This window comes from Colossoma macropomum, unplaced genomic scaffold, assembly GCF_904425465.1.
Source record: "Colossoma macropomum unplaced genomic scaffold, Colossoma_macropomum, whole genome shotgun sequence".
In the NCBI taxonomy this organism is placed as follows: Eukaryota; Metazoa; Chordata; class Actinopteri; order Characiformes; family Serrasalmidae; genus Colossoma; species Colossoma macropomum.
In genome coordinates, this window is record NW_023495168.1 from 100,570 (window position 1) to 111,138 (window position 10,569).

Genomic DNA, 10,569 nt, shown 5'->3' on the forward strand with positions numbered 1-10,569 from the left:
AGTGAGCTCTCTTAATGAACCCAATGAATACCACTGCTATGTGGCTAAATTAAACAGACACAATTACTTTTGTTTTGAGGTGCTTAAGTGCAGGTGCACAGTGATGATAGTTAAAAGATAGAAAGTCCAAATTAAAAATAAATAAATAAATCATTGGTAGTTAGCCTCAATCAAGATAAACCAGATAATACATTTTCTGAGACTATGTCACTTACAGAAGAATGTACGGCACACCCAAAGTTTTGTCTAAAGCTAAAATTGCTAGTTTTACACCAGGAATCCTTGACAATCTGATGCCAACTGTACTGAACTTTAACTCTGAGATTCAGAAGTTTCATTCCACTCCACATCCCCATTTCTTTGAAACTCTTTTCTCATGAGTAGTACTTCTCAAATTATTATAGACTGGCAATATGAGAGTCATTATATAGTAGATATCCAGAATCATATCAGAATCTTAATAAGAAACTTAGCTCATGTTAGATAGTAACAAGTTGTACTAAAATCTTTGAAAAACTTCAAGGTACGCTGCTGCTGAGCTCTACACTTACAGAAAAAACATATCCTTCCTGCACAGCCGTGAGCTCAGAAAACCACAGTTTCTCCAGTCTGAAACTGACAATTTAATTCTCACTTCAACTCTGTAGCAGAGCCAGAAATGAGGGTTTAGTTTAGGTCATTTGCAACTATCATAAGTAATAAGTGACCATGTGAGGCTGCTCTATATATTAGTTAGTGAAAATGAAAGGTGACCAGATTAACCTTTTCAAAAGACATGACTTGTTTTAAGGATCCTGTCTGCGACTGAATCCACCCACCTGCTGACCCTGTCCTACAGTCTTCCTGGGTGGTATTGCTGTTGGAGGCTGTTGTTAGATCAGAGCTTCAGTTAGCTTTGGAAAGCTCAGTGGGTGTGCAACCACTGAGTCAGACACTTTTGGGTAACACTTTACAGATCTTCTAAGACATAGATTTAGTGTATACAGTTTAATCAGGTCAGCTCTCTCGTGTAGATTTGTGATGAAATTCAGAGAACTGCTTACTTGTGATTGAGATTGGAGTGGAGAGAATATCAGCTGTAGTATCTTTAGAGACTGTAAGAAACTTATCCTGTGACAATGAATAATTACAAAGCTACAATTTTCTACACTAAAAAAGCAATTTAATAGAGCTTTCTTTGTTATGAAGACCTAAATAAATAAATTTAAACTTCATTTAAATTACTTTTTTATTTAACAGAGTGTACTTGCATGAAATGAATAACTATTTAGTTCAATATTTGAACTTTAAAGCATCATTGTGCCTTCATATTATGTTTTAATGACCTGTCAGTTCCTATTGGTTTCCCTCTGTGGTTAGTCAAGGTTTTCATTAGCTTCTCTGACTGTCAACTGTTGAATTAAAACTGGTCCAATATAAACATTTCAGCAAGATATTTACAGACAGGATATTCAGAGTCCTTTAATCTTCAGCAACACTTCAGCCTCAAATTCTAATCAGTGACTCTGTTTGGGGTGAGAATCAGGCCTGTGCAGTTGAATAATCTCTCCACTGCTGCAGAGCTGTTGCGGCTCCACAGCAGAACTAGATAATTAGGTAAAGTAACATAATCCTCCTTTGCTGTAAAGTTTTAACACACAGTTCTAACACAGTTTTCACAATAAATGGTCTTAATCGCTGGAGTTAATGTAGAACTGCTAATTCACCCTTTAACGCTGAAGACACACAGACTGCTGGACACACAGCAACACAGATAATAACCAACTAGCTCGTACCTAATGAAAAGGCAAAGAGAGAGATTTAAGACAAACATTGATAATTTGGAGATGAACAGACTTATCTGCATTTAAAAGCACTCCAGCTGGTTTCCTGATATGTTTAATCTGCAACGAGAAACTGTCAAACAGTCACAAAGCTGCAGCTTCTCTTTCGGCAGCTTCTCATTCAAGTTTTCCCGTTCCACCGTAAATGACGCAGCAGTTATATTCTGGCACCTCAGGCACCATTTAAGGTGGTACGGGATAATTCGAACCAGAAGCTGGCAATTGAGAAGCAAAGTAAGTCTATGTTGTCGTTTATATTATATTTTTAGCCTGTAGTAGCACATCAGCACATCAGCACATACTGAGACATATTTACAGCCAAGATGGTAAAATGGACCCAAGGTGGTTTCATTTTTGTTGAAAGGACAAAACGGCTCTTGTTAACATTTCGGTTGCCGACCCCTGAGCTATGCCTCAGAGGTGATCAGCGCGTGCCTGTTTGCTCAAACTGTCCGCAGCTCAGTCAGGATTGCACAGTCGCCACCAGCCCCATTAACGACTGCGTTCTGTGGTTCAGATTTTGCGCAGATTGCCTGAAGCCTGTGGTGAAATTGTAGCGGAAATTTTCGCTGTAGCTACACAAAACTTTGTAGGTGCTACAGCTATTAGCTACATTTCATAAAACTGTAGCAGCTACAGCTAATAGCTACACAAAATTGTAGTTAGCTACAAAAAGTAGCGTGCTACTTAGGTACTCCCCCATCCCTGCAGTAGTGACTCTTTCATTACTGACAATTTTAGCTAATTTTGTAAGTACTTGACTCATATTTTTTTCATTAAAACACAAAAAAAAATTACTTAATTGCAGAAAACGTGTCTTGGTAGTGACCATTCTTAACGTTTCATACTAGGCAGGACATTGTTTTTGCTATCGAAGAAAACATGGCATTTTCACACAAACTCTTGGGCTTTATAGTCTTTCTAGAAAAGAAATAAACCCAGAAAATATCTCTGGGGCATAGTAACTCAAATAAACATGTACCCCATTTTCTGGACTTGCCTATATATATATATATATATATATATAGGCAAGTCCAGAAAATGCGTACATGTATAGGGTTTCTCAAAAGTAAAGAAACACCCATTTAAAATGAAAATTGTTTGGCAGATGGTGATCCAATTTTAAAAAGTGTAATATTTTTCTCTCATTTGCTTAATTTGGTTCTCTTTATCTATAATCTGCTATAACGAGTTGTGTGAAAATCCGATGAAGTTTTAGGTCAAATTTATGCTCAAATATAAAAAATTCTAAAGGGTTCACAGACTTTCAGTCACCACTGTACACAGGGTGTCTCAAAAGTAAGATATATATATATATATATATATATATTAATGCCTTTTTAATGAAGCTTTGACACAGCTATTCCAGAAATCTTCACTTCAGAAGTAGCCTGAGATCCACCAGTACATTAATAATTTATGATAGCACTTCGTTGGAAATTTCAATTTCAGTATTATTTTGCTCTTACACTTAACCTCACTTAAAATCCCAATTTAACTTCCACATAAAATGAGCTGTCTTTGGGGCATCACTGACTAAAGAGGCTTCATGAGAAGAGCAGGTTTATCTTTAGCGATATTTGTAAACATAAGCATAAACAGTATTTACAAATGCATTTAAATACATCTTATAAAACAATATTATAGTACATTCAATCATCTGACTTCTGAGAAGCTACAACAGTGATGCTAAAAGTCTTTGCAAGTGATGAGAGACTGTTAGGTACAGCTATACGGTAGAGTAGATTATAATAGAGAGTATTATGTAATTGTAACAGCTATAATAAACTGTGTAACACCATCCATGTCTTTAAGATGATTTGGTCAGTTTTTCTCTGATGTGGACGGTGATGACTGCAGACAGCATGAGAGTCAGAATGATGGAATACAGCACAGTCTTCAGCAAACACACAGATACACCAGCAGAGGGAGACACTGAACCTGAAACACACACAACAAAACCCACTGTTGTGTTAATTGTGATGTAAATGAGCTTACTAACTTGTTTCACACTTCAGTTTATTCTCTATTATGTTCAGTTAAAACATCACATTTCAGTCATTTTCAAAGTAAAAGCATATTTCAAAAACTTCAAATGTGACATACAGTTGTGCGCAGAAGTTTGAACACCCCTGGTCAAATTCCATGTTTTGTTGATTTTCTAAGTGAATATAAGCTGACATATTCTCAACAGAGAACAGCCTTAAATATGACATTTTCCTACAATTTTTACTAACACGTTCTATTTATTTGCTGAGTTTAACATTGACATTGCTGTCCGAAAAAAAAACAAGCATCTTCAAAGTGGCAACTTTAAAGGAGAAGGTAAACACAAATGTTCACATGATGTAAAGGAAAGCTGCTGTGTTCAAATAATGTAGAAAAATAAAATTAAAAAAATTAAGTTTTCTTTTTTTTGGACAACAACAATAAAATATAAAATGTGCCATGACTTTTGCAAAGGCTACATTTTACTTTTTTCCAATATGTTAAATTCAGCAAATAAACAGCAATTGTGCATTAAAAAGTGCAGAAGTTTGTTCTCTGTAGAGGAAGTGTTCCTTTATTTTCACTTGTGAACAAAATGTCACGTGAACAGGGGCGCCAAACTTATTGCATATGGCAGTAAATACAGAGGCACATTAACTGGAGCACATGCGCCAGTTTTATTTGAATGAAAAATTAACTTCCAGTGTAAATGGCTGTGAGAGCATTTAATGAAAGTTTAATAAATGTATGTTTTTCACAAAATTTTATCAATCTTCCCTAAAAAACAGCTGAATGTGTGATGCAGTCTGCCTCCTGTGATGACAAAGAAGAGCAAATAAACCTGCCTTTGTGTTGGATTTGCTTGATAATTTGATTCATTTCATAATTCTGACCTACTGTGTGTACTACTGTCTCATGAGTGAATCAATGAGTGCGTTTTCATGCACTTAATAACCCAATAACTGCAGAAAATCAGACTTTGTCAGTAATCCGATCAGCGTGTTTACATGCACTTGAGTAATCAGATAATAACTCACAGAAGAAGGTGTGATGAAAACGTAATGTAAAACTCAAACTTCATGCAGTGGCTTTTTTTTGAGCTACTGTACCTGAAAAAATGAACTCACGTTATTGAGAAGATGAAGATTATTTAAATCCTTCATTTCGTCAAGAACGTAGTTGGATTCAACGTCATCTTGCAGCAAAGCTGCTTACTTATTTCTGGTACAGCAGTCTGTTCTGCACATGCGCAGACTGAGAAATCCGAAAGAAATTAGAATAAGAGTTTACATGCACTGAGAAATCTGATTACTGAGCTAAAATCCAGTTCTCTTTATCTGATTTCTTAATCGGATTTCTAGATATAAGCGTGGTGTTTACATGACCATTTGAATAATCAGATAACTGCAGAAATCCAATTATGATTGGATTATTAAGTGCATGTAAACACACTGAATGAAACAGATTTAGCTAACTAAGTTCTCTAGCTAGCTCTAAATTAGCATAGTAACTGAATCTATGTAGCATAATCAGACTATCAGACTCTAAGCTGATTTCTACTTACCACACACACTCACACAAACATCTACAGTTACAGGGTCATATCTAAAGTCAAGTAAACTTTACATTTTCTCTTGACAGTGTAAAACACATGTGTCAGGCACCCGTCCTCACGGGCCAAAGCACTGCAGACTTCAGCACACTGCCCCATTAAACACACCCGATTCAGCTCATCAGCTAATTAGCAAGGACTTCATGAACTGAATTCAGAGTGTTAGATGAGGGTAAACGCTAATCTCCACAGCACTTTGGCCTGGAAGGTCCCCAGTTTGACATGTCTGGTGTGAAACATGAGCAACAAAAATCTCTTCTAGCCGCTAGGGTACATGTTCTTTTTATGCATGTTAATACATACTAGCATTATAACTTCCAAGTTAGCTAACATAACGCTGGCAATCTTGAACTGATAATCTTAAAAATATCAATCAGCATGTTAAAATATTAGTATATCTTACATTCTGGTTGATGTAGTGGTGTACTGGTGCTTAATGACGTTATCCTTGCCAGAAATAGTTATATGGTGTTAAATAACACTCCTCATACTGGAAAGTGAGAATTGCCAACAGACAACTTGAAAAAATACACGAACACTCACTGTGTTACTGCACCTGTTATTAGAGCTTTTGTTGTTTCCTTAAAAGCTATGTCTGTTTCAATTCATTTCTTATTTCTTTCATTATTTATATTGTAGCATTCACCACTATGAAAGAAGATAGAGGTTTTGCACGTCATTGTGCTTTATTAATGAGCTGTGGTTGGCTACAGCTACACCATACACATTAACAGATTTCTTTCCAACAGTTCACTCCAGCCTCGCTACGTCTTACTTTCTGACGTTCTTTATTGAAAATTGACTTTTCAATAGATAACGTTGGATGCAACACTGTGTTATATACTGTGTTATATGACTTGCTGTGTTATAATCAAACAGACACTTACAGTAATACTTACAGATTATGGTTTGGAATAGTTTCATAGAAAAAAAACTTTGGATCTTTTGATTGATTTTAGATGCAGTGTTTGTGTCTGTGTGTATCTGTGTTCACACCTTCACCTTCATCAGCACAGAGTCGTTCCAGTTCTTTCATCTCCAAAACATCCGTCTTCCAGCTGACTGGGTTGCTATGATTACAGATGATGGTGCTGCCACTGACAGACAGGGAAAGGGTGACGCCTCCAGGTGATGTCACTTCCTTCTCCTCACAGGTTTCCTTGTAACAGCTGGAGTTGATAGAGAGGTCATGACCTCTACAGGTGAGAGTGATGTTACAGGTGTCATTGCTTAGCTGGAGATTCAGGACTGGAGCCTCCACTGGATCTGAGGTAGAAGATATACAGACACATCACTGTAATGCTGACAGTCAGTCAATGATAAATCACTCATCACAGATCACAGATAACTAAAAGTCTTTCAAACTGGTCAGTATCTTTCAGAGTAGCTGAGATCCATCTGGACATTAGTATTGTTATTAGATCTCAGAAAATAATGAGTAGAGAAAAACATTAGTAAGTGTGCTTAGAATATCCAGTGTTCAAATTTGAGCTGGTGAGTTGAGCATCAAAACTAAACTATGTTTAGAATATTGTAGTTAAAATCAAAAGCCAATTACAACTCTTGCAGGATGAAGATACTATACTGACCTAATTTTCAGTTATGCTTAAAAAAGCTTTGTAGGTTCACTGTGTGTTGTAAAAATCAGATAAAATGGCTATATTGGCATTGTTGGTATTGTGACCCCTGGTTCCTATCACCACCACTGTAAAGAAACTTTTATCTACAATTAACCATTTCACATCAAACCACTCTAAAGAGATTTCAATCAATCAATCAATCAACTTTTATTTAATCTCGGAGGGTGCCCCTCATTTACAATGTTGCCGAGTTAATACAGAGCAAGGGATTGATAATGTGTAAGAACATATCAAATAATAAAAGTAAATTTATTAAATGAGATTCAGATGATATAAATGATTCAGATCAGGTAAGTATAAAAAGTGAAACATTAATAATAAAAATACATAAAAATATAATAAAAAGAATAAAATAGTAATTAAAACATACATAAAATGTAAAGGTTAATAAAATCAAATCAAAATAAAACAAGAGGAAGACAAGAAAAAATACTAATAAACAAATGTATTAAAATGACAAATAATAATAAAATAATAATTAAAATAGGAATAAGAATGTGAATAATAATGGATAAGATAAATAAATAATAAAATAATGAAAATAAGATAAAAATGGTAAAAAAAATCAGGCAAAACAGTTGCAGGCAGAGTGGAGGTGGTTAGAGAATAGAATTTACATCTCAACAACTGAACATTTTCCATATCTATATTTTTCTCTTAGTGTACACTCATAAATCAGTCTTTACCTGAATTCAATAGAACTATGAAAAGATTTCCGCACAATTAAAAGCCAATTTTGTTTATCCACAATAATTTAGTTAGATTGGCAAAATTCAATCTGCTGTCACATTTTCAACTCATTTTATTTAACTTGATTTATTTTATTTTGTTTAAAAAACATCTTGAAGTGTTCATGACAGCACAGTGCATCTTGCATTTTTTAGCCTTCAGAAATACTCAATAGTGTACATTAAGAATAGATACAATTACAGCATCATAATAACAGCAGTGTTGTGTCAGGACTGCATGTTTCCTCTCACTGACTGATTTTCTATAAGACTTACCCAACACAGAGAGTCTGTACTCAGCAACAACTGTGACCTCATCACCAGATGCTTTTGCTTCATACAGTCCACTATCAGTCTTCTGTAAGTTCTTCAGTGTCAGACTGTAGGTTTCCTCATTGAACTCCACTCTGCCTTCATAACCAGGAGTCTGTTTAGTTTTTTTAAATTCAGAATAATATTTTAGAACATTATTAACTCTGTTAAAAACCCAGATTAGTTCATCAAACTTCGGTACAGGATGCTGTATGTCCAGTTGAACAGAACTGCCAACCGATCTGAACACATCACTCGACTCTGTAGAGAGAGGAAAAATAAGAGAGAGGGAGAATTGAGAAAATATAAGAAATCGTTTTTTATATTGTGATAGTTTTTTCATGACTTGGTACTGTGAAACATGTTTATGACTTCTTTTCTGTATGTTCATATATACAGTAAGGACAAGCATGTATTCAGACACTTTTGTTTTTGTTATTTAACATACAGCCCTATGCAGAAGTTTGGACGCTCCGGGTCAAATGACATGTTTTGTTGATTTTCTAAGTGAACATAAATGAACACACATTCTCTACAGAGACACAATTCTGCACATTTTAATACACAATTACTGTTTATTTGCTGAAAAAAAAATATTTGAAAAAAGAAAACAAAAAGTGTGGCCTGTGCAAAAGTCATGGCACATTTTTGTTTTAGGTTTTATTTCAATGTGTGAAATTCATCAAATACACAGAAACTGTACATTAAAATATGCAGAAATATATATCGTTCATTTAGGTTTACTGGAATCAACAAACCATTGACACTGGGTGTGCTAAAACTTTTGTCCACAAACACACACACACACACACACACGGCTACATGTAATGCTAGTTTAAAGTCTTAAACTAGTAAACAGTAAATCTCTGTTTAAGCTGGAGCTGTTTGTGCAGATATAAAGTCAGCAGGCTGAGTGAACAGAACAGGAGGACTAAACCCAGTAAACAAAACCATCATATTATACGTACATTACATTTCATAATCTAGCTTAGTATGATACATTTTGCAAATGAATGTGCTTTAGAGATGGATTGTAGGTTTTCTCAGTTAATTCTAATCATACAATTGTATTTTTTCTAACATACAAATTGAGTGTATAGAGGTTAGTCACATCAGCTCTCTGTGTAATTATGTGTGTTAACAGTATGGAGGAAAAACCTGCTTTTCAGCTCACCTGTGACATTAACAGATGTCTAAAGATGTCTTAAATATCTGTGCTGCACACTTCAAAATGATCTTAACACTTAGCATGAATTCTATTCAGATGATCACTTATTACGATTTTTAGACTGTCTCAAAAATTATACATTGTCATACATTTTAACCTCTTTAGTGATGAAGTTCAGAGAACTGTTTACCTGTGATTGAGATCAGAGTGCAGAGAGACACGATTAGCTGTAGTATCATCGCCATTACAGGGACTTTTAGAACTTCCTCTTTAACAGTGAAGGAGGAAGTTACAAAGACTACCTCACTGCCTTAGAGAGCTTTGCTAATGTGCTGGTGTTCATGCAGAAGTAATAAGGACAACATGAAAGAATATTCCACACTAAAAAGCAATTACAGTTTACTTTACTATTAAGATGAAAATACAAAGGGGGTCCTCAGTTTCGTTTATTTATTCATTTACTTTTCATGCTCAACACTGATCACATAAGGACTGTTAATAACAGTTGTTGCAGACTTTATTTATATAGCATTAATTACCTTTAATTATCATTCAGTTAATTAACTGAACCGTAAAGCATCATTGTGTCTTTATATTATATTGTAATGATGCGGCTGACATTAAAAAATATTTTTAAAGGCCTGTGTTGTGCAACTCCCAAACTGGCCACCAGAGGTCATCCTCTCCTGAAGTCTGACTGTCATTCATCCACACCAGTTGTCAATCTCCGTTCATCAACTCCCCTATAAATACTCAGACTCTTGTTCCACACGTCATGAAGCATTGTTGGTATGTCACTACAATCCTGAGCCTTTTCTCTATAGCGTGTTGACTTTGTGTTTTTTTGATCTTGGGTAGCCATTTGTTGTCTTTTTAGCCTCTGACCCGAATCTGTTCTTGGGCTGTGTTTTTGTACATTTGTCTGTCACAATGAAGCCTGCTCATGGATCCTACCAATAGTGATGGCCAGATGAAGCCTCATGAAGCCTTGAAGCTTTCCATCCAGCTGGTCCGAAAAAAGGTTCATTTCTTGAAGCTTCATGTGCACACAAACCCCCCTGCTGGTCAAAACCTTTGTCATTTCAACTATTTGTGATGGCCTCTTGGCTGTCTTGCAACATTGTTGCAACATTTGATTTTCTGTGGTTCATTCATTTATTCATCTAATCTGTTTTTTGATTAATGTGTGGGTAATGGTAATAGAGGTCTGTTAATGTCAACATGCAAATTTTGCTGGGATCCATTGCGCCTTATATATGTTCATAAATCACGCCAATACTCGAACCACATCCTGAAC

General features: G+C 35.4%; 1 protein-coding gene across 2 annotated transcripts; it reads right to left on the minus strand.

The window, feature by feature from the left end:
• Positions 1 to 3,504: 3,504 nt before the first annotated feature.
• LOC118801070 (SLAM family member 5-like) lies at positions 3,505 to 9,517 on the minus strand. Of its 2 annotated transcripts, none has more exons than XM_036561260.1 (4): positions 9,463 to 9,517; positions 8,069 to 8,365; positions 6,427 to 6,690; positions 3,505 to 3,764 (listed from the first exon to the last, which is right to left on the minus strand). In XM_036561260.1, exons 1-4 carry the CDS (start codon positions 9,515 to 9,517, stop codon positions 3,634 to 3,636), a joined length of 747 nt encoding a protein of 248 aa, XP_036417153.1. In that variant the 3' UTR covers positions 3,505 to 3,633. The 2 variants fall into 2 exon arrangements, with proteins under 2 accessions (XP_036417153.1, XP_036417152.1); XM_036561259.1 differs by having other exon boundaries at positions 6,421 to 6,690.
• Positions 9,518 to 10,569: the final 1,052 nt, after the last annotated feature.